The sequence below is a fragment of the Candoia aspera genome, chromosome 2, assembly GCF_035149785.1.
Source record: "Candoia aspera isolate rCanAsp1 chromosome 2, rCanAsp1.hap2, whole genome shotgun sequence".
NCBI lineage: Eukaryota > Metazoa > Chordata > Lepidosauria > Squamata > Boidae > Candoia > Candoia aspera.
This window is the reverse complement of record NC_086154.1, coordinates 216,716,840-216,741,715: the sequence shown is the minus strand read 5'-3', so window position 1 is coordinate 216,741,715 and position 24,876 is coordinate 216,716,840. Positions and strand designations below refer to the sequence as shown.

Below are 24,876 nucleotides of genomic sequence, written 5' to 3'. Positions count from 1 at the left end.
ATTTTGAGTCTACTCAGATTGCATATATGTAACAATATTAAGGGAATATAAGTGTATATAACACGACTTTGAAATTATTCTGAATAATCTGCTCTTTAATAATTGCTTGATGTTGTTTTAATCATTTTGTTTTTGATATCTTTAACTGTATTGCACAGAAATACAAATAAATTAATGTTGCAGTTTAAAATAAAGTTTTATTTTTTAAAAAACATTCTCAAAACAATCTTTCGTCTTTTATTTTAATTTTCCAGCTGAGTGTACAAGTTGTTTTTGAGATTACAAATATCTTCCATTTTTTTCCTATTCCTATTCTCAATGCATAAAATTGTGGTCTACATATTTATTTTATTTATTAGATTTATATTCCACTTTTTTCCAGAAGTCAAAACCATGTACATATGCACAGTATTATGAAAATGTATTAATTGTATGAAGTAACATTGCATACCTTCACTTATTCCTTCTAGTATTTACATGCCAATGGAATTGTTCACCGAGATTTGAAACCAGAAAATTTATTGTATGCAACACCAGCTCCAGATGCACCTTTAAAAATAGGTAATTGATAATTGATATCTTCTAGTGGCAGCTTTAGCAAGTTGGTGCTGTAGGGTAGTGTGGGACCCCAAAATCAGCAAACATTAGCAGACATAACCAAAGCATTATTTAGGATGCACAATAAAATAAGTTAAAAGCCATTACAATAGCAGATAAGTTGCACAAAACAAATTGCTAGAAGGAAAGGGAATACTGTAAGTGATAAAGAGCACGGGCAATACATGAGTTAGAAACAAGTTGTCTTTGTTCATATTGCAGTCTTGTACAATTCCCAGAGAAAGAAGCAAGTTAGAAATAGGTATGTATGATGAAGGACAAAGCTGCTCTTATCCTAAATCAACCACTGTTTGGTCCTAATAAGGTGCAGGAAGATGATGTATGTAAGCAGCTTGAGAAAACAGCTTGTTTGTATGACAATTTTGTCTTCTCCTCTAAGAGAACACCCTGTGATCACAGATCGATAAAACTTCAAAGCACCCTTCAGCTGTAGGTTTATTGCATTTAACAAGGGGAAAGTTTTCCTATAGTACTTGCTCCGTTCAGTGCTGAAGAGGAATACATTAATTTCTTCTTCCCTGATATTTTCATTCTGTTCCCATTATGCAGACAGCATTCCAGAGCACTGATCGTAGCAGAAGTCTGGTTCAGGGGACTTCTGCATGCATCAGTGATTCTTTGCAATTTAGAAAATAATTATTCTCATCCCCTCTAGATTTCCATTCTTTCTTAAAATAATATTTTTGTGCTTCAGATGTCCTTTTTTCTCTGTATTTCAATGCATGCTGTTTTATAGAACATTATTCAAATATTATGCTTGTGCGTTTAAAAGACATGCAATTGGGAAGAAAAAAACAAGCAAGGATACGACCGGGTTTCATTACTGTGCCACATTAATCTGAAGGTCACCTTCTGATGTTTGAAGCATTTTCCATCTATATAGGCTTCCTACCTGATTTAGAACATTGATTTGCTACATCTAACTCAACAATTATTTCATAAGAAATATAATTTTCTGGTTTCTGCATAACAGCTGATTTTGGACTTTCCAAGATAGTTGCAGATCAGGTTACCATGAAAACAGTCTGTGGAACTCCAGGGTATTGTGGTATGTTTCTGTATTTACCTTATATTAAATCTCTTTTTGTTTGTATTCTGTTGTTTTAACTCTCTATAATTCCTTAGCAACTATCACACTGAGATCCAAAATAGCAAAAAACAAAAAACCTAGTTCACATTAAAATATCTTGGGCTATATTGTACTCACTTGTTCAAAGTATCATTTATCAGCTCAAGTGGTATACTAACTATAACCGTACATGAATAGAGATAGTATAACTATCCCAAAGCTGCATGCTTGGTTAAAGAGAAGACCATCCCAGATGGAAGTGTACAATTCTTTAATTAAACATAGCATTCTGTAATACAGTAAAACCTCAATTTCACAGACTCCAATTTAGTGGACTTTAGATGCAATGTTCAACATTTTAGATCAGATTTCACCCCTAACAATGGACAAAGTAGTCTGGACAACTGATGTACTTTATTCCATTTGCATAATATAACTCACATTTTATGTATTTTGCATAAATTTACATCATTTGCATAACATTCACATGTTCATGTAAATAACACGTGAGGTGAATATAGCTTCCTGGCTATCTGGCAAATCCCAGACATTCCTAAAATACATATATCCTCTCAGGCGGACTGCAGGCTTAGAATCCCCATCTTCTCAAGAGACAGAGGTTGTCATGTCAAGACAGAGAGATTCTCCCCATCCCTATTTCTCTGAGGGATAAAATTCCTTTTCAAATGGCTCAGAAGTTGTTCAGTGGAGGCTGGAAAACAAGTGGAATGTACCATCTCCACAAACAGCCTCTGATACACAGCTGGAATCTTCAGGAGTCCATGAAAAAGTCCAATTGAGAAGCTGTGTACAAGGAGCACCCACCAATTAATTTGAGGGGGAAATATGTCTTCTGAATGAAGCTTGGTTTTTTTTCCCTGTAATCTCCAAATAATTGCAGTATTCATTATAAAGCATAACACAAAAAGATATGGATAAAAGTTTGAGCAAGTTTCTTGAGAAAAAAAATCTCTTGAGCAAATATATTTTGAATGTATTGGGAAATCCCATGTGAAGATCAGAAATAAATTGTTAAACAGAAAATTATGGCCATCTTAATCATAATCAAATTGGCTGACATCCTCAAAAGTATCTGCCATAGTAACTTATGAATTGGTACTTTGAACTGTTAGGTCAAAGTATCACCCCAAAATGTTTTTCTTGCAGCTTGGTCACCATGTACATTTGAGAGCATTTAACTAGTGCTAAAGACTTGGTCCTTGCACAGGGGACCTTTCACTTTCACAAAGATTACTTGCATTTTAGTACAGAAGTACGTCCACTCTTGCATTCAAGTTCTATTTTACTTAATTACATTTGTAATTTTTGTCATGTTGAATTTGTGGAATTCAGCTTTTTTTCTTCGTGAGTTAAGACCAAACATGGTGATCTCATTATTGTTTGTTTCTATGTTTAACTTTTGTTTTACTGACAAGGTCTTTATCATCTGCAGCACCAGAAATTCTACGAGGGTGTGCCTATGGCTCAGAAGTAGACATGTGGTCCATAGGAATAATCACCTATATCCTGTAAGTGTAGATGACATAACTATGGAACATGATTATTTCATAATTTGTTTTCTAATAATCAGTGTTTATTAACTGTCAACAAGAACTAAATCAATAATTTGCTTTGTTCTATTTGTAATGATTTGAAGGATGAAGGTCCAGCAATTATTCAAAAACAAAAATCAGATTTTAAAATATGCATTGGTTCTAATTTGTTAAATAATATAAAGTCTTGGGGCATTATTTTCCTTTATGTTTATGGTAGCTTGCAGTCTCATTTGAGACAGTGATTTTCCTTACACTGAGATTTGTGAATGAGTTCAGATTTAAATCTACGTTGCAGTCCAGGGTATGCCACCTCTGCTTCTTAAGAACTCTTCATAAGGCAAGATGTTACCCCTGCCCCCTGCTTCCCCAAAATGGATATAGGAAAGAAACATGAAAATTGAAATTAGGTGGATGTTTACCTAGTGTGTAACAGTGTGAAACAGGTGAAAACAATCCCAAGATAGAACATGTGGGATGAGTGCAGAGTCATTATTAGATGATGTTGATATGAAATAATATTTAATATCTGGGTTGCCCCCACCCCCAAGCTTTGAAAACATAAAGGACACACTCCCCAATGTTTCTTTTTCTAAAAACTTCCTTACTTCTTCTATACCTTGCTTCTTCCTTTAAAAATGGTCATTGGTTGTCTTTTTTGGGATGAACTGAGGGGAAGAGGACCCCCCTTGCATAGCTCACTTGAGCAGAGGAGATGTAGAATAAGTTTTTAGAACATCCTGGTATGAGCATAAATCTAAGCAGAGGAATGCTATAAATAAGCCTCTTGTGATATGGGCATTCTAGGAGTCAGCCTTCTTCCTCATGAGTCTCCCTATGCAGGAGTGTCTCCTCAAGCCCTTCTTCAAGACCTACAACCATCAGTATGCAGCTGGTTACTGAGCAAGAAAAAGGCCTTTTCAAGAACAACAGTCCTGAGTTGAAATATTTTTCCTTTTTTTTTTCTGGAAAGCTTCCCTGGCACAGGACTTCTGGTGGGGACATGGCGGACTGAACAGCTGTGCCCGTGGGCTCAGCGGGCAGAACTGACAATGTGGCAGTTTTTGGGGGCTCAGGCAGGTTTTTCCTGAAGCCCAGGAGTGTTTTTCCAGAACACCTGGAATCACCCCATCTGTCCTCTGGCTGCTTGCAGCCAGAAGATCGCAAACAGTGTTCGCGTTTGACTGGTAAGAGCTAGCCGGGAGGCTGAGACGTCACCATTTTCCAAGCCGCGCTGTAGCCTTAAAGGGACACTAAGACTGGCCACCCCATTTCTAAATCACCCAATTTATATATTTTTAAGTACGCGTACCCTAAGAGAGGGACGCGGTGGCGCTGCGGGTTAAACCGCTGAGCTGTCGATCGGAAGGTCGGCGGTTCAAAACCGCGCGGCGGGGTGAGCTCCCGTTGTTAATCCCAGCTCCTGCACACCAAGCAGTTCGAAAACATGCAAATGTGAGTAGATTAATTGGTACCGCTTCGGCGGGAAGGTAACGGCGTTCCGTGAGTCTATGACAACGCCGGCTCCAAGGCTTAGAAACGGAGATGAGCACCGCCCCCTAGAGTCGGACTCGACTGGACTTTACGTCAAGGGAAACCTTTACCTTTACCTTTACCCTAAGAGAGGCTTTCTACAGCAAGGAGAAGCGGGATCTCTTGGTGCTTATCGTTATTTTTGGGATCAATTTTTTAAAAAATTATTTTTAAGTTTTGGACTTTGTTTTCCATGCAAATATTAAGGAGGATTGAGAGTAAATAATTGTCTCCCTGTTGTTATTTTTGTACTAAATTTGAAGATATTAGCATTCTCCTACAGTTGAATCGGCTGTTTTGAACTTTCAGTTTTCTGTATTTACTTTCCCTGGGGAACTATCTGCACATCTCACTTTCATTTATGTAAACACATTTCAGAATTCTTTCATAACTTTGACTTTCCTCATTAAGCTCCTAGGGGGTGCCATAATCTACTGCTTGAGACATGGAGGATTTTAAACAGACTTGCTCCAACTTCCAACAAGATTTTAAACAGATTTTTTCTGATTGCTACCAAGTTTTTATGCAAGGCATTCAGGACATTGTGGAAAATATGAGGTCTAAAATGTTTGTTTGGGGATGTCATGGATGAAACTGAGAAATTTAACATTGACAGAAATGTGACTTCTAAGAGTGACATCAGGACTTCTGCTGAAATGCTGGATGAAGATCGGATAGTCGAAGAAATTAAAGGGAGAGATCAAGTTGTAAGCCATAAGTGAAATTGATCTTCTGATGGAACACCATGGAAAAGAAGGGGTTATTATCTATGGGAGGACTCCTGAAGAGAAGTTGGAGTTTTTGAGGGGGGCAGTTGGGCTGTTTGATTTTTTAAATGAAAAAGCTCTGTGCACATTGTGGGGATATGTGAATGCTCTTGTTTATTTTGAAGTGGAATAAGGGTTTAAGAATATTTATCTGGATTGTTTTTAGGGTTTGGCTGATTTCATTTATCTTTAATGATTTGGATAAAGATTATTAAGGTATAATAAAAAATAATAAACATCTATTTGGATGGTTCTTAATATGATTAAGATTATTAAAATTGTTGTATTATCAAGTACAATGGCAGACAATTTATATGTTTTTTAGTTTGATTTTTATTATAGTAGACAGGAATGTATAGAACAGTAGTAGGAAGGAAATAATTAAATAAATGTTATCTTTGGGGAGGGGAGTTGATTTGGAGGTTTATGGTTTTTTTTTCTTTTAATATAAGGGGAGGGAGAAACTGTATTTAGTGATTTTTATAATGTGCCAATGGAATGATTTATAGAAGTAATATGATTTTGGTTTAATGTAGAGTAAGAGATTGTTTATGGAAAATTGTTATATATCCTTGCTGTTAAAAGTTGGAAGTCACCTCTTTTTGTAATTCTGAAAAATTTTTCTCTTGTGTTTCTACACTTTTTTCATTTTTTTTTCTTTTAGGTTTTTGTTTTTCTATAGCTTTTATCTTTGCTTGAAACTTAATAAAATTCTTATAAAAAAAGAGAAAGTTTTCCTGACACAGAGCCTAATGTTTTGTTTTGTATTTTTGTATTTTATCTTTTTATTTATTTGTTTGTTTTAACTTTTATTTTTGGCCTCCCCTAGCTTATATATGCCATTCTGCTCAATATATTTTATTGTTTTCTTTTTCTTTTTTTTTAAATAGTGTTTATTAAATTATTTACACAAATACAAACATAAAATGACAAATCAACAATAAACATAAAATGCAAAAACAAGAGAAAGAAAAAAGGAAAGGAGAAAGAAAGAGAAGAAGAGGTTTAAAAGAAAGGAAATGGATTTCCAACTCTCTAAGTAATACAATTTTATACCTTAACTAAATAATTTCTTTTCACAATTCACTAATTTGGTTACAATAATTCTACAGTTCTATTGAGATTATATAAGTCAAATACATAATATTTACATCTTGTATTATATTCATATGTTTTACACATTTACGTTAATTTTTGGGTCGATTCTACATAGTTGAAGAAGGGGGTCCAGTCATTTTGAAAATCTTCCACATTTTTATCATTTAGCTGGTCCGTAAGTTTTGCCATCTGCGCCAGATCCAGGGATTTAAACGTCCATTCTTCCATTGAAGGGGTCAGTTCTTCCTTCCACTTTGATGCATACGTAATTCTAGCTGCGGTGATCAAATATTGTAAAAGTTTTCCATGTTCATGTTCCAAATCCTTGTCCATGATGCCCAATAAATAGAGTTCCGGTGTTCTATTAATTTCTTTAGTCAACATTTTACAAATTATATTGTGTATAGATGTCCAAATTTTTTTCGCCTTCTTACAAGTCCACCACATATGATAAAATGTTCTTGTTTCTTTTTTACACTTCCAGCAGACATTTGAAGTATTCTGAAACATTTTGGATATTTTGTCCAGAGTAATGTTCCACATGTACATCATTTTGTAAAAATTTTCTTTTAAATTATAATTTAAAGTAAATTTCAGCCCTTTGGTCCACATTCTTTCCCAAACATCATAGTCAATGTGATGTCCAAGATTTCTCTCCCATTGAATCATACATTGTTTAATTTGTACATTTGCCATTCTTATTTGTAATAACATTTTATATATTTTGGAAATCATGTGGTCATTGTTGGCATAAACTAAATTACCCCACCAGGTTAAATCTTTTGTGAATTTGTAACTTTGGGCATCAATTTTAAATTGTTCCTTTAATTGAAAATACAAAAACCATTGGCATGGATGTCCTTTATTTTCCAATTCATCTCTTCTTTTCATTTTATATATAGCCCCTTCAAATTTTATTAGGTCCAAATAGCCATTTGCAAATTCCTGTTTTTTCTCTCCTACTATACGCTTCTTGCGGGGAAATCGATAATGGTAGAGTGGGTGTTAGAGTAGATTTATATTTTTCCCAAATTCTAAGAAGGGACTTTCTAATACAATGATTATTAAATACTTTATTTACTTTCAATTTGTTATACCATAGGAATCTATGCCAACCAAATTTCAGGTCGTGGCCTTCTAGATTTAATAATCTATAATTTTGTAAAGTATTCCACTCTTTTACCCATAATAATCCACATGCTTCATAATATAATTTAAAATCTGGAAGACCCCAGCCTCCTCGTTCTTTAGCATCCTGCATTAATTTAAGTCTAATCCTTGGTCTTTTCCTTTGCCAAATGAACTTTGATAGGTCTTTTTGCCATAATTTAAAAGTTTTGTCAGTTAATACTATTGGAATATTTTGAAATAAAAATAACATCCTTGGCAAGATATTCATTTCTATTACAGAGATTCGCCCCATAAGTGATAAATTTAGTTTTTCCCATTTCCCTAAGTCTTGTTGAATTTCCTTCCATATTTTTGCATAGTTGTTTTGGTATAGATCGTTAGTTTTAGCTGTAATCTCTATCCCTAAATATCTGACTTTTTTAACACTAGAGAATCCTGATTTATTTTCTACTATATTCTGAATATTTTGTGACGTATTTAAGTTTATCATTTTTGTTTGTTGTTTATTTATTTTGAAACCAGCTAATTCTCCATATTCTTGTAGCGTTTTTAATAAGTAGTCAAGAGATGTTAGTGGATTTTGTAGAGTAATAACTAAATCATCTGCGAACGCTCTTAATTTATATATTTCTTGTTTTACCTTTATTCCCTCAATCTGATTTTCCTTTCTAATATTCTCTGTTAAGACTTCCAAAACCAATATGAATAGTAAGGGGGAGAATGGACAACCCTGCCTGGTACCTTTTTCTATTACGCATTCTTGTGTTGTATCTTCATTTATCACAATTTTGGCTTTTTGGAATGTATAGATTGCTTTGACTGCCTTTATAAATGTGTCGCCAAAATCCATAAATTCCAAGGTTTTAAGCATAAAATTCCAGTTTAAATTGTCAAAGGCTTTTTCTGCATCTAAAAAGAGTAGCATAATCTGTTTTTCATTATGAATTTGGGCATACTCTATTATACTTATGATAGTCCTTATCTTATCTTTTATGTGTCTTCGGGGTAGGAATCCACTTTGGTCATGATCAATTATTTCTTGTAATATAATTTTTAATCTTTCAGTTAGAACTAATGTAAATATTTTGTAGTCATTATTCAGTAGCAAAATAGGCCTATAATTTCTACATAGTGTCGGATCCTGTTTCTCTTTTGGAATTAATATAATATTCGCCTCAGACCAAGATTGAGGTATTGGATTTCCTGATACAATCATATTCAATAAATCCTTAAATGGTGGTGGTGTTTGATCTTGGAAATATTTATAGTATCCTGCAGAAAAACCATCTGGTCCTGGGGCTTTGCCTGTTTTCAGTTTTCTAATAGCATCTATAATGTCCTGTGTTGTAATGGGGTTGTTAATTGTTGCTTTTTGATCTTTAGTTAGTTTCTTTAAATTGTGTTTTAGCAAATAGTTTTCAATTTTGTCAATTGATATTTCTTGTTTCTTATATAAATTTGTAAAAAAGTTATAAAATGCCTTCTTAATTTTTTCATTGTCAACTAATTCTTCCCCATTTTCTCGAATTTTGGTAATGTTTTTTTTTCCTTATCTTTTCTTAATTTATATGCCAACCATTTACCCGCTTTATTAGCATGTTCGAAGTTTCTTTGTTTGATATATCTCAGTTTCCTTTCAATTTCATCTGTTGTAAGTATTTTTAATTGTTGTTGCAAAATTTTTATTTGGCGATTTATTTCCTCATCAGATGGCTTTAATTGGAGCTCTTTTTCTTTTAACTTAATTTGATCTAAAATTATTTGAGTTTTTTGTTGTGCTTTCCTTTTCAAACACCTATTTTGATACATAAAGAACCCTCTCATATAGGCCTTACTAGTATCCCACACAGTACCAATACTTACTTCTTTATTTAGATTCCATTCAAAGAATTCCTTTAGTTTCTTTTTGCAATCTTCTACAAATTCTTTATTTCTCAGCAAAGTTTCATTTAATCTCCACCTATAATTTTTTGGGTGGAGTTTTATGCTCAATTGAATCGGGTTATGGTCTGAGAAGGATCTGGGGAGGTTTGTTACACCAGAGATTTTATTTGCCAGATTTTTAGATAGCCATATCATATCAATCCTGGAGAACGATTTGAATCTATCTGAGTAGAAGGTATAATCTCTGGCCAAGCCATTTTTATGTCTCCAGGCATCTACAATAGCCAAATTTTCGGTCATATCAAAAAAAGACTGAGGTAATTTTCCTTGATTTTTTTTAATTTGTTGTTCAGACTTTCTATCAATGATAGGTAAAGTAAACCCATTCCAATCTCCCATCATAATCCAATTATTATAGGGTAGTTCAGAAAGTACATTAAGTAAATTTTGATAAAAAAAATTCTGATTATCATTCGGGGCATGTACTCCGACCACTAATACTTTAAGGCTTGGCAGTTCCACTTCTATTATTATATATCTTCCATTTTTGTCAGCACTTATCAATTTAGAGTTTAAATGAGACTTTGCATATATTACAATTCCATTTGTTTTTTTTTTCACTTGCTGCTATAAATTCATTTCCTAATTTCTCGTTTATCAAATATTTATCATCTTTTTTAGCAATGTGCGTTTCCTGAAGACATAATATCTTGTTTCAATTTATATAAATAATGAAAAACTGGGGAGTTGACTCCATTTATGTTCCAGGAGAGGCATTTTAGTTCATTCATTTGAGAGAAGTATTGTAAACTCTTTAGAGCTAGAAGCTAATTCTTCTACACTGGGGTCTTCAGAATCTAGACACTTTCCTTTACTTTCTTTACTTTTAAATCTGTCACTCCCCTCTGCATCTCTCTCCAGATCTTTCTTATGTTTTTTAAGAAATTCCTGCACTTTTGAGATAGTATTCAATTTGTATCTTCGTTGTTTAAACATAACATTAACTCCCTCCAGAATTTCCCATCTGAAGGGAATTTTATTTCTTTTTAAGACATCAGTAAGAAAAAAGTATTCTCTTTTAAAGTATTTTCAGTGGTATGTCCTTCAGTATCATGATTTCCTCTCCTTCAATGTTAATTTTTTTACCATAAGAGGCCTGTATTATCAATTCTTTTGTCCTCTTTCTTGCAAATTCAATTATTATGTCTCTTGGTTTCCTATGAACCTTTGCATATTTCGAATTAATTCTATATATTTTTTCTATATTTTCTTCTAATTTTTCTTCATCCCAGTCAATTAAATTGACAAGCATTAGAATCACCTTTTCTCTAATTTCTGGCTCTTTTTTTTCTGGTACTTCTCTAAGCCCTACAAGGTATTCTTTTTCTTTTAACTCTAACACAGTTAAACGGTCGAATTCAGTGTCCTTTTCCCATTCTAATTTCTCTACTCTTTCTCTTACTTCTTGGATATCTGCTTTTATTATGTTGTCCATTGTCTCTAACTTATTAATCTTTTCTCAAAGCCATCAATTTTCTCTTCCAATAAATGAGTTAAATTTTGAGTGATGTTTTGAATTGTTTTCTGTGTAAAGTCTTCAAACATGGCTTTCAACAATTCACCTTCCCCCGCTTCTGACCCTACCCTTCTGTCTTCTTGTATTCATTTTGTTTTGTAAATATCCTTAATTTTTTAGCTTACCTTAACTATTAATCCTAATACACTATTTGTTTATATGTTACAATATACAATATCTATTTCTACTTATACAGTACAAAATATGCTTAAGTATTTATATAAAGCTATAGTATATATATATCTTCAGCAAAGGATCGTTACCTTGTCGTGGTGCTGGAGCTTGAGCACCTCAATAATGCCATGAGTTAAACCGTGAAGGGCCACCCAAGACAGGAAGGTCATGACAGAGATGTCAGACTAAATGCGATCCCTGGAGAAGGTGATGGCAACCCACCCCAGTATTCTTGCCGTGAAAACTAAATGGATCAGTACAACCAGAGATATGTCGGTATACCATCGGAAGATGAGACCCCCAGGTCGGAAGATGGTCAAAATGCTACTGGGGAGGAACAGAGGGTGAGCTCAACTAGCCCCAGACGTGATGACGCAGCTAGCTCAAAGCCGAAAGGACGGCTAGCGGCCGACGGTGCTGGTGGTGAACGGCGAATCCGATGTTCTAAGGATCAACACACCATTGGAACCTGGAATGTAAGATCTATGAGCCAGGGCAAATTGGATGTGGTTATTGGTGAGATGTCAAGATTAAAGATAGACATTTTGGGCATCAGTGAACTGAAATGGACTGGAATGGGCCACTTCACATCAAATGACCACCAGATCTACTACTGTGGACAAGAGGACCACAGAAGAAATGGAGTAGCCTTCATAATTAATAGTAACGTGGCTAAAGCAGTGCTTGGATACAATCCAAAAAACAATAGAATGATCTCAATTCGAATTCAGGGCAAGCCATCTAACATCACAGTGATCCAAATATACGCCCCAACCACAGATGCTGAAGAAGCTGAAGTAGAGCAGTTCTATGAGGATCTGCAGCACCTACTGGACAACACGCCTAAAAGAGATGTTATTTTCGTCATGGGAGACTGGAATGCTAAGGTGGGCAGTCAAATGACACCTGGAATTACAGGTAAGCATGGCCTGGGAGAACAAAACGAAGCAGGACATAGGCTGATAGGATTTTGCCAAGACAATTCACTCTGCATAACAAACACTCTCTTCCAACAACCTAAGAGACGGCTTTATACATGGACTTCACCAGATGGACAACACCGAAATCAGACTGACTACATCCTTTGCAGCCAAAGGTGGCGGACATCTATACAGTTGGTAAAAACAAGACCTGGAGCTGACTGTAGTTCAGATCACGAACTTCTCCTTGCACAATTTAGGATCAGACTAAAGAGATTAGGGAAGACCCACAGATCGGCTAGATATGAGCTCACTAATATTCCTAAGGAATATGCAGTGGAGGTGAGGAATCGATTTAAGGGACTGGACTTAGTAGATAGGGTCCCGGAAGAACTCTGGGCGGAAGTTCACAACATTGTTCAGGAGGCGGCAACAAAATACATCCCAAAGAAAGAGAACACCAAGAAGGCAAAATGGCTGTCTGCTGAGACACTAGAAGTAGCCCAAGAAAGAAGGAAAGCAAAAGGCAACAGTGATAGGGGGAGATATGCCCAATTAAATGCAAAATTCCAGAGGTTAGCCAGAAGAGATAAGGAATTATTTTTACACAAGCAATGCACGGAAGTGGAAGAAGACAATAGAATAGGAAGGACAAGAGACCTCTTCCAGAAAATTAGAAACATTGGAGGTAAATTCCAGGCAAAACTGGCTATGATCAAAAACAAAGATGGCAAGGACCTAACAGAAGAAGAGATCAAGAAAAGGTGGCAAGAATATACAGAAGACCTGTATAGGAAGGATAACAGTATCGGGGATAGCTTTGATGGTGTGGTCAGTGAGCTAGAGCCAGACATCCTGAAGAGTGAGGTTGAATGGGCCTTAAGAAGCATTGCTAATAACAAGGCAGCAGGAGACAACGGCATCCCAGCTGAACTGTTCAAAATCTTGCAAGATGATGCTGTCAAGGTAATGTATGCTATATGCCAGCAAATTTGGAAAACACAAGAATGGCCATCAGATTGGAAAAAATCAACTTATATCCCCATACCAAAAAAGGGAAACACTAAAGAATGTTCAAACTATCGAACAGTGGCACTTATTTCACATGCCAGTAAGGTAATGCTCCAGATCCTGCAAGGTAGACTTCAGCAATTCATGGAGCAAGAATTGCCAGATGTACAAGCTGGGTTTAGAAAAGGCAGAGGAACTAGGGACCAAATCGCCAATATCTGCTGGATAATGGAAAAAGCCAGGGAGTTTCAGAAAAACATCTATTTCTGTTTTATTGACTATTCTAAAGCCTTTGACTGTGTGGACCATCACAAATTGTGGCAAGTTCTTAGGGGTATGGGGATACCAAGTCATCTTGTCTGCCTCCTGAGGAATCTGTATAACGACCAAGTAGCAACAGTAAGAACAGACCACAGAACAACGGACTGGTTTAAGATTGGGAAAGGAGTACGGCAGGGCTGTATACTCTCACCCTACCTATTCAACTTCTATGCAGAACACATCATGTGACCAGCTGGGCTTGAGGAATCCAAGGCTGGAGTTAAAATCGCTGGAGGAAACATTAATTTTTTTTTTTAACCCTTCACCAATCTCTGTTCAGTTTAACATTAGCTTTCGTGATACCATCCAGGCTTTCTCTGTGTACTACAGTATTTCTTGATTATCTTTCCCTGTTCCTATCTCTTATATTGTATGTGACCTTTTTTTGTTTTCAGACTTTCATCCCATTTAGCAACATAAGCTGTTTCTGCTGTTCTCCATATTTTTCCTCAATGGAAATAGTTGCAATTATGCTCCTAGTATCTTCTTTTTTAGGAAATCCTGAGTTCCTTTCCCATTAGTTTTTCCTGCTATGGAGTTATTATGCTACTAAGTTTAATAATGTCTGCTTTCTTGAAGTCCACGTTCAACTTCACTGGTTTTCTTAAAATCATGAACTTTAGCATTATGTGGTCACTTTTCCCCATCTGACTGCTATTTCTACTTCTTTCACTATGTCTTTCCACTTAGTAAATCAAGATCTTCAGTAGTTGTTTATGAACCAAAATATTACTGCATTCTGTTTTTCATGTAAAATGTATGCTTTTACAACCATACGTTTCTGGAAGTATCAGTCAGAAAAAAGAATACACTATATGTAATACTACTATAGTTCCAACTAAGGCACAGTATGAGATTTTAAAAATACATATGTACCCTACTGTAGAGTTCATGGAAAGCTAACTGTTCATACTGAAGATACATTTGCAACATTTCTGTATTAAAATTTATTATTTTTAATTTCCGAGATAATGCACAGTACTTCAATATTTGCATAGGTTTTTTCTGGGCATAAATACAGTTTGTAGCAAAGAAGCTAAGGCTGACCTATGTCATTCTATCTCACCAAATTTATACATTTTTTCTGATTTGCCTGTAGACTTTGTGGCTTTGAACCATTCTACGATGAAAGAGGAGATCAATACATGTTCAAGAGGATTCTGAACTGTGAATATGATTTTGTTTCTCCCTGGTGGGATGATGTATCTCTGAATGCCAAGGATTTGGTATGTTCAGTAAATTTGTGACAGTTTTTGAGTGGTGAAGTCACCTGCCTTTCAATTCCTTTTAATATTCATGTAATTGAACATACAGCATTTACATCATAACACTCCCTACATAGTAAGGGGAGGAGGCACAACCACTCCTCAGCTAGGCAAAGTTTGTAACCACTCTAATGGTTTACTGAGGGTAAAAAAATCTTTTCTTCTGCTTGGCTTCCCAATAAGGCTTTTATTCACACAGTATTTACAGAATATTATGGGGAAGGGATTGTGTGACATTTTCCTTCACTTGGAACACTCCTGTATTTTCCCACCATTTTTTCTGCCATTGATTAATGAGGGAAAGATGGACAGTAGCTGCCTGGTCTACATAATTTCCCTTCCATTGCTTTCCATGGGTAGGATTTTAAAAGAGGCCTTGAAAGAGGACAAAAGAACAAACATCTCTGTCCTAATTATGCCATCAGGCTTGAATTTCAGAGCATGCACCAATAGTTTTGTTATCTTGAACATCTGTATTGCAAAATCCCATTCCATTATTATGGCTATAAATTAGCATAAAGGGTGGGAAAAGGGATCTGCAGTGGGAAAAGGGATCTCCTGTATGGTTTCAGTTTTTCAACACTGACAACTTCGAGATTTTTAAAATACCATAGTAATGTTTTGATTCATTGCTCCATCCCTGTTAGCTTTGGTGGGGAAGGAAGCTGCAAAGTTGAAATTCTACTTCAGCTTTGCCAGTTTATTGCAGCTAGAGCTAATAATTCAGTCATTTGTCAGAAAGATATTGGCACATTAGATCTGAATACATCAGTCCTTGGATTAGGGCCTATGGGAAGAATAAAATCCTCAAGAAATTGAATGGTTTTTGTTACCTTGTATTTTTCATATTATGCAGGTTAGGAAGCTAATTGTGCTTGACCCCAAGAAACGCCTTACCACTTTCCAAGCTTTACAGCATCCTTGGGTCACAGGAAAGGCAGCCAATTTTGTTCATATGGATACAGCTCAAAAGAAACTCCAAGAATTCAATGCTCGGCGTAAACTGAAGGTACATATCTGAAAAAAAAGATTTTAAATAGTTTTTTTTTTTAATTTGCTACCACTGAAAATTTTTATTTATGTAAAAATGTCATGATGTTGACTGCAAGTCTATGCATATTCCAGAAATTTAGAATGCCTGATTACATTGGGATGAATCCAACATTAATCATGCATGGATGAAAGGCTGTATCTGCAGTAGGCTTCTAAGCTATTAGGACATTTCTGCTATTTGAACTGATATTGAGGCAGTCTGTATTGATTCTTAACTCCTGTGAAAGTCCCTTTCACAGAAAATCTGTTTTGCAGGTTTAGGAAATATTGTAGAATGATGGGGGAAGGTGTTACAAAGAGAGGGGAATCTTTAACACACATACATCTATTTTCATCAGAACAGCATTTTGCTCTGCTCAGGAGGTACTCCCACTGACCAAATGTAATACTGAATCCAATTAATTGTTTAACCAAACTGAAAATAAATGTGAGCCCTGAGTGAATATCAGTATAGCTGCTACCAGCATGTTCACATGACATTTATTCATGGTTAAAATATCGAATGTGCCATAGCTAATAGCTTGCATATATTCACTGACCTTGTGTCATTAACTGGAGCATAAATGTTTACAATCCTGGTTTATAATTAAGTACAGTGTCTAAATTCATGACATATAATGCTGATAGCCATCATAAATCATAGTATATTTATGATTTGTAATGGCTTACACTGATTTTTAAAAATGGCAGGAAGTATCATCCTGTGTTCAGATGACAGACTTAATTGTAAACCAGCCACAAACTGATAGTTTGTAAATTGCTCCAACCATTTGCAGGAGAGTCTGTGGACGTGCACAGGGCATTTGCATTAATGCATCTGCTGGTTAGCCAAATATGTTACGGTTAAGTGTGTAATGCATATGTTATGGTTAAGTGTGTAATGCAGAGGTGTACAGTGTTTGACAACAGATCTTTTAAAAAAGCAGTAATTTTTCCAGAAACATCTCTAGAGTTTTGTCTGTCATCTTGCTGTCTTCTAGAAAAGTAAGGAGTAGTCAATACTTTTTGAAATATATTTTGGAAGATGCAGTCCCAAGTGTGCATCTGAATTGGTTAAAAATAGTGACATAATCAGGTTATATTTTAGAAAATAGGCCTATGAATTTCCTAATATCAGATAGAAAAAGGGGCAATGCTAGTCTCTATTAATTTAACTTTTTTATTTTGGCAATTTAACTTTTTATTTCAACCATTGTGCTTTTTGGATCGGCTCAGGGGATTGGGGGGGGGCATAGTGTTGTGGTAGTTCTTCTCCTTTGTATGGTGTCAGTTCCAGTTAGTGATGGTTGGGAGAAGGAGTTCTAGCCCTCAGTCCCTGCGTTGTGGGGTGCCTCATGGCTCCATCTTCTCCCAATGTTTGTTTTACCTCCACATGAAGTCCCTGGGTGAGGTCATCCATTTGCATGGGGCCAAGTATCATAAGACTGCTGATAATACTTAGTTGTACATCTCCAGCCTAGCTGATAAAAGGATCCTGTCTCAGTGCTTTCCCAATATCTGGAGGCTGTAGGGGTCTAGATGGGGAGGAATAGGCTTTAACTCAACCCAGGCAAGACCAAATAGCTATGAATTTTGGGGCCCTAGGATTTGGATCAGGGGATTTTCCACCAATGGTTCCCACTAGGTAGACCAGATCAAGAAATAACTCCACAGGAAGGCTAAAGCTATTTTTATTGGCTATAATAACAGAATATTGCAAGTCTGATTATAGCGGTTGGACTAGAAGACCTCCAAGGTCCCTTCCAACCCTATGATTCTATGTTGTACCTCCTCCTGCTACTTATAGTTCAGTGAATTAGGGAGGTATCTGTCTGAGCTGCTTCCAAATATTACCTATCTGTTGTGGACTTAAAATATATTTTACCCCTTGTCATGCTGGCAATGGAGCTTGCATATTTCTGTCAAGCTCATCTTCCTTACTGTCCACACAATTACACCTCATTCCAGTGAGAAGGAATTTGGAAGACATCTTAGGAAAGTGCAATTGGATCCATAAGGAGCTTTTGACTGAGATAAGCATTAAAAGAGACACGTCTAGGAAATGGAAATTGGTTGAAATCACCAGTGAAGCATATCAGCATGTAGTTAATATCTGCAGAAAGAAGAAATGTTAAAGCATAGAAGGAACGCAGACTTGGAAAGGGCTTCCTTGGCTATGTCATTAACAAGAGGAAGAAAAAGGAAGAGGTATTCCCATTGAATGAAGAAGGTTACAGGAGGGTTACTGGTGATGGGAAGAAGGTAGAAATCTTTCTTGGCCTCAGTTTTTCTTCCAAGGGGAACTATCCTCCAACACACTAAGCAGAACTGAAAAAAAAGGCAAAGACAATCCAAGGCAAGCAAAAGGGAATGCTTAGCTACCATGAATGTATGTATTTCAGTCCCTAGGACCAGATCAGTTACCTCTGAGATGTTGAAGAAGCTTACAAATGGCATTGCCATGTCCCCCGTTGCGATGTATACATACATCACAACGGGGAACATGCCTTTCCGGTGAAGGGGAGGGGGGAGGAAAGAATCAGTGCTAATCCCATAAGCACTGAAAGACAATACAGATAAAGGACAAAGGAGCCATACCTTTGACCTGACCCGGAAAGCCATCATCCTATCTCCCTGACATCTCTGCATTACCACGGGGGACACACCTGCTCCGGACACAGGAAGAGGACAGAGGTAATCAGCGCTAATCCCCCTGATCGCCCATCGAGACCCCGGAATCGCCCCCTGATCGCCCATCGAGACTCCGGGTTCACCGTCGGTCAGGACTTTGGGACAATGGGGGGTGGGGAAGGATCAGGTCCGCACCGCGGGTATTTACCGGCTACCTCGCACGCCATGTGCTCATTCCCATCTTTCTCCGTGTCTGCATTCTATTCTTAATAAACCAGATATCCTTAGCCCTGGCGGTGAGTCTGTGTTTTTTCTGAATAAGGCAACCATCACAGGCATCTTGGAGCAATTTTCTGTGATCTTTGAGAAGTCATGGAAGATGGGCAAGGTGCCAGAGGATTAGAGAAGGCCAACTGTTGTTCATATTTTTAAAAATGAGAAAAGACGACTCATGTAAAAACAGATCACCCAGCTTGGTATTGATACTAGGCAAAACTCTAGAACAAATTGTTAAGCAGTCAGTTTGTGAGACTTTGGAGGGGGGGGATGTATTGCTTAGCAGGAGCCCACAAGAGTTTATCAAGAATGAGTCATATCAAACTATCCCAATTTCATTTTTTTGATAGACTGATCAGTTTAATTGTTCAGGGGAATGTGGTGGACATAAAGTACCTCAACTTTAGCAAAGCATTTGACAAAGGCTCCCTTGAGATCGTGGAAGAGAAGATGGCAAAATGCAGATTGGACTATACTGCTATTTGATGAATACAGAGCTAGTTGAACAATTGTACCCAATGAGCATACTTCAGTGACTCTGTGTCAAGCTGGAAGGAGGTGATAAATGGCATACTTTGGGGCTTTATCCTAAGCCTTTGTCAATCCCTCTGGAATGACTCAGGAAAAAGAACTACTTGGATTTCTGGAAAGATCTTTGTTGCTAGTAGGGTAATGAAACAGAATCATGAAAGCCTGTCAAAGCATTTATTTATTTGATTGATTGATTGATTGATTGATTTCTATAGCCTCCCATCTCAGCGAGTGACTCTGGGCAGCTTACAACAATAAAACTATAAAACAAAACAGTTAAAATATAAAATAAATACAAAATAAATATACATGGCTGCCAAGTGAGCAATGCATGGATATTAATACAGCCAAGAGACGGGACCATCCACACGCTCGAGGACCCAGGCCCGGGCACAAAGCTAGGTCTTCACAGCCTTACAAAAGGCCAACAGGGTCGGGGACATCCTAATTTCTGGAGGGAGGAGTTCCAGAGGGCAGGCGCTACGGAAGAGAAGGCACGCTTTCTAGTTCCTGCCAACCGACACTCCCTGGCTGATGGGACCCGCAGCATACCCAACCTACTAGATCGAATTGGACGGGCAGAAACAACTGGGAGAAGGCGGTCCCTTAATTATCCAGGTACTATTATACATAGCATCATTAATCCATAATTACTCTGTGTCTCTTTCTCATATTTTCCCCCTTCCTGGGCTAAGGAATCTTTTCTGTAACGGTCTAGCTCCCTCCTGTAAGAGCTTTGCTTCCTCCTTCATCCCAAGTTCTCTTAGATATTCCACCCCAACCTTGTACTGTTTGTTTATAAATGACCTGGATGAATTATTAAAAAATATGATTAACACATTTCTTTTTGCTCGGACCAAGCCACTAGGTTACCATGGTAATTGAGTACTTCCTTAAGTATCAGCAGGGTGAAGAATCGAACTTAATTGTCCGCAGTTTGGGTGTTAATAGCTGCATTGCCTGGGGGAGGGCAGCTTGCCTGCGCTTGTTTAGTTTCCCTTTTGTAGCCTGCCAGCCCAGGTGCAGCTCAGTCCTCTCTAAGCACATGTGAATGCACAGCTTGAAAATGTTTTTGTGCTTTCTGTAAATAAATTTATTTTTATAGAAATGCCTGGAGTGTGATTTTTCTGATCTCTCGGACCAAACACTTTCCAGCACTCTGACACACATTTGTAGATAACACAAAGATAGGAGGGATAGCAAACCCATTGCTGTTTGGGAGAGTCTTGACAAGCTGGAATAATGGGCAGAAACCAGCAACAAGAATTTCAACAGAGACAAATGCAAAGTCCTGTATTTGGGTAGGAAGAATCAAAGGCATGAGTATAAGGTGGGGAAGGACCATACCAGGCAGAGGTACTTGTGCAAAAGATCTGGCAGACTTGATGGATCATGAACTGAACATAAGTCAGCACTGTGATGGAACATTTATAGAAGTATAGTGTCAAAACATTCCTTTCTATTCTGCACTGATCAGACTATACCTGAAATATTAGATCCAGTTCTAAGTGCCACATTCTAGGAAAGACATTTGATAAACAGGAGCATGTCCAGAAGAGAACGATCAAGGGACTTGGAAGGAAAAATTGACAAGGAACGGTTAATGGTGCTGGGTATGTTTAGTCTGGGAGAGACAGCAGGGAAACGTGATAGCTTTCTTCAAGTACGTGAAGAGTGGTCACATTAAAAATGGAGCTGATTTGTTCAAAGTTGTTTCAGAAGACAGTTCAAGGCTCAACAATCTTTTTTTTTAATCAACAGTCTTAAATTACAGGGATCCCCATTTCAATTGGACATCAGAAAAAAAGTTCCTAATGGTAACTGACTTCCTTGGGAGAAGGTGGACTTTTCTTCACTGCAGGTGTTTTAATAGAGGCTGGATGCTTTCTGTCAGGGATGCTGTATTAATAGATTCCTGACCTAACCAAGGGGTGCACTAGATTATTTCCAAAGTCCCTTCCGTTCTTTCCATTCTGTAGCTTTATGAAATCGTTTCATTGCAATAGAGGGTGGAATACAGAAATTCTCTGCTCAGGCAGAATTTCAGATTTGTTCAAATACGTTCTCCCTCTCTCTCTCTCTCTCTCTCTCTCACACACACACACACACACACACACACACACACACACATATGCACAGTTGCTGCATAAAAAGCCAGCTGCTAAGTTTCATTATAAGCAGATTCTGTAACACTTTTTAATGATCTCAGTAAATGCACAATGAGAAATAAAATTAAGGTTTGTGGGAGGGGTAAGGTTTTTACAACAGTACTGCAGTGAGGATAGGCTTGAAAATACAGTGTGTTGGGTCGTATTATAGAGTTGTCTCTATAATAGGCCATATCAGTTTGCAAGTTGCTCCAAAGGACCTGAATTACATCCATTCTGAATAATTTATTTATTTTGGCCACAATAAGAGAAGAGAATACAAAAAAATGGGGAGACAGTAAGACCTGCCCTCCAACCTTTTATCCTGATTACAGTAAGCTATAAAAGCTTTGAGTTAGAAGCAGATTGTCACTTATTTCTCTATCCTGATGTTGAGACGCAGTCCCTAAATGGCATAACTCTTCTGGGAGATGGGAGTCCTACCATATCAGGAAGACAAAGGATGGTAATCATACGAGGATTACTTTGTTACTGTGTCACTGCAAAACTAGGCATGCATTGTATTGATTGTCGAGATAGGCAAAAATGTTTTCGTTTTCTAAATTTCTCATTTTTCTGGCTGTATGTATATTTTAGCCTGGTTTATATGAATTTGCTAAGTGGAGACAATTTGCAAGAAAATGCATGCACTTCTCCTGGTAAATGCATTTTTTATGACTCCTCAAATGTGCATGTGTATTTCTGCATGGACTATTCCCTAGTATGTGCATTTTTGTGCTTTGTACATACATTTTGCTAAGGTTTTTAAAGAACAGCAGCATCATAGAATTCTTCTATATATAAGTACAGCAAATGTGAATAAAGTTCATTGTTTCGTTGAACCATATCAATTTATATAGTTTCGGCATAATTTTCTTACAATGTAAACCAAGAATTCATTCACATAGTACTGTATGTATGAGAAAAACCTATGATTTAGCTTCACTAAGGCTAAATCATAAATTTTATCATATATAATATGTGAATGAACTACCTTACATTCAGTGCAACCAGGCTGCATCATACATGTCACAAAATATTTCTCTTTTTGTCTTAAAAAAATCAGGCTGCAGTGAAAGCTGTTGTTGCATCAACTCGTCTTGGAAGTGCAAGCTGCCACAGCACCCATGACAGCAATAAGCCTAGTGAAAGCCAGCTTGTAAGCCCAGGAGATGATACAGAAGAAAAAGAGACAGCAGTAAGCTACATAACTCAGGAAATGGACATTCAGGACCAAGGATTTGAAGGAGGAGAGCTGTAGATCTTGCAGTGTCTTCTTTCAGCAAAGACCTCCCATTTCATGCACCAGCCAATTGCCATTCAACAAGAATGAATTATGGATGGCTTTGCTTTCAGTTGTAAAGTCCAACTGTAGCTGGTGACCTGAACTTTAATGCATGTGATTGCTTCTGAAAAACAGTAAAGTCTTTTATTGGCATGCCATGGATAAAGTGATGTTTACAGTAATGCCAACAGGTGAAATGGAGAATAGGAAGTATATGCACATCTTATAAGCAACACAAATATATAATGCAGAATGTTTATAGGATAATATATAAAATGCAGGATGGTTATTGCTTACACAAAAAAGGCACTCTCTAGCAATCATGACATTTTTCCAATATGCTTCCTTTCAAATTTGTAATAATCCAGTAGACTGATAGGCACAAGGATCCACCAAGTGTTTTTTAAAAAGCTTATGAAAGGGTTTCATTTATTTGTGATAACTTAAAAACTATGATGGACAACTTAGAGATTTATATGCAAAAACATTCTGTATGTTCCTTTGAAAAATTGAGAAGTTCATTGGGATGGCTAAATGATCCTGATGCTGATGTTAAGAATGCCTTACCTCTGTTGGTAACCATTTCTATATTGTATTTTGATTTATAACTCATCTGTCATTTTAGTATTAAATATTCCCTTGGCAGAACCATATTCCAGTAAGAGTTGCATACAACCCAAGGAGGTGAAGATGGTGAAGAAAATTTAGAATTAGGCATGAGTATGAAATTGTTTATAGAAAATTGGGAGTATCAATCTGGAATTACAGACTTGCACTGCCAGAAAGATGTATGGTATCCTGTTGGAGAGTACCCAACATACTGTAGAAATACTTGCACAGTAGATAATACAGGAACCTTCTGCAATCCGGGGATGTCTGGGTGGGTGGGGCCCCTTGTCAGTGTGCAGTCTTCGCCAAATAGAACTTACGTGAGTTGAACAATCATCAGAATGGCTTTTTAACAACAAAGGTTTGTTTATAATTCTGATTATAACATCTGAATTCCTTAATGTAGGTATACAAAAATTATACAAAGAAAGAGGTGACAGTTACCTTAACAGCACAATTCTATATGTTTCTACTCAGAAATAAGCCCCAAAGAGTTCAATAGTATGTATTCTGTGGTAACTCAGTATAGTTTTAGAATTTCAGTTTCCCAGAGACTAATTAGGTATATAATTACAGCCTCATTTGCATTTTAGTGCACGGACAATAACATAATATGTTCAATAATAATTTATTTCCTTATTTGTGCTCTCAGTAGCATTGTCCAGCAGAGGAACTACAATTAGTAGTAAACAAAGAGCATGTGAAGCAAAAAGTATGCATTAGCTTAATGTTTTATTATGTTAAAATGAAGGGTAAAGGAATATTATTCACATGAGGCTAGGTACATTAGAATCATGGTTTACTACAAAACAGCATATAAGTAAGTTTATGCAGTAAATATTCTATATGCTATTCTAAAATATATAATGTTATTCTGAATGCATGAATAAGAACATGAAACTATGAGAAATACTTGCACAAGGAATAATTGGGCCAAGCACAAGAAGTCAGTATATTCAAGGTCTTATTCTTGAGAGTTAAAAAAAGAGGTGGATTTATATCTGTATTGGCAATTACATCTCTTGCCTGGAGTAAATGATTTAGACAGCAAAATAATAATAAACCTCCAGCAATATCCAAAGCATATACACACACATTTTTTTTGTTAATGTGAATACTCTGAACTTAAATAATCCTCTCTTGCACGTGTGCTCTATGATATATACAAATTCCCTAGGCCTATGGAAACCTGTGTAGATATTCAGACCATCAGATAACAGCTTCTAGGTTCAATTAACTGCTGCATGCCCCATTGAAATGAATCAAGACGTACTTTCGTAGTTTTCACCATGGCTTGCATTGGTGGTCTAGATAGCATGTAGATGATGTTATTGCTTTCAGAAGCAAATTTGCTTTTACTGGTTTTGTTATGTAAATGTATCTCTGTGTGTGTGTGTGAGTACTAGCGATTGTGGAAACACAGGGTATCAGTGGTGATTCATATG

General features: G+C 36.7%; 1 protein-coding gene across 1 annotated transcript in view; it reads left to right on the top strand.

Moving 5' to 3' along the window:
- CAMK4 (calcium/calmodulin dependent protein kinase IV) overlaps nt 1-23,686 on the top strand; it is a 41,812-nt gene extending 18,126 nt beyond the window's left edge. Inside the window, exons 5-10 of the mRNA XM_063293126.1 lie at nt 471-561; nt 1,592-1,666; nt 3,141-3,216; nt 14,755-14,881; nt 15,777-15,929; nt 22,604-23,686. Of these exons, the coding sequence (XP_063149196.1) occupies nt 471-561; nt 1,592-1,666; nt 3,141-3,216; nt 14,755-14,881; nt 15,777-15,929; nt 22,604-22,798 (717 nt within the window). The 3' untranslated portion in view covers nt 22,799-23,686. The remainder of the gene's footprint in view (nt 1-470; nt 562-1,591; nt 1,667-3,140; nt 3,217-14,754; nt 14,882-15,776; nt 15,930-22,603) is intronic.
- Nucleotides 23,687-24,876: the final 1,190 nt, after the last annotated feature.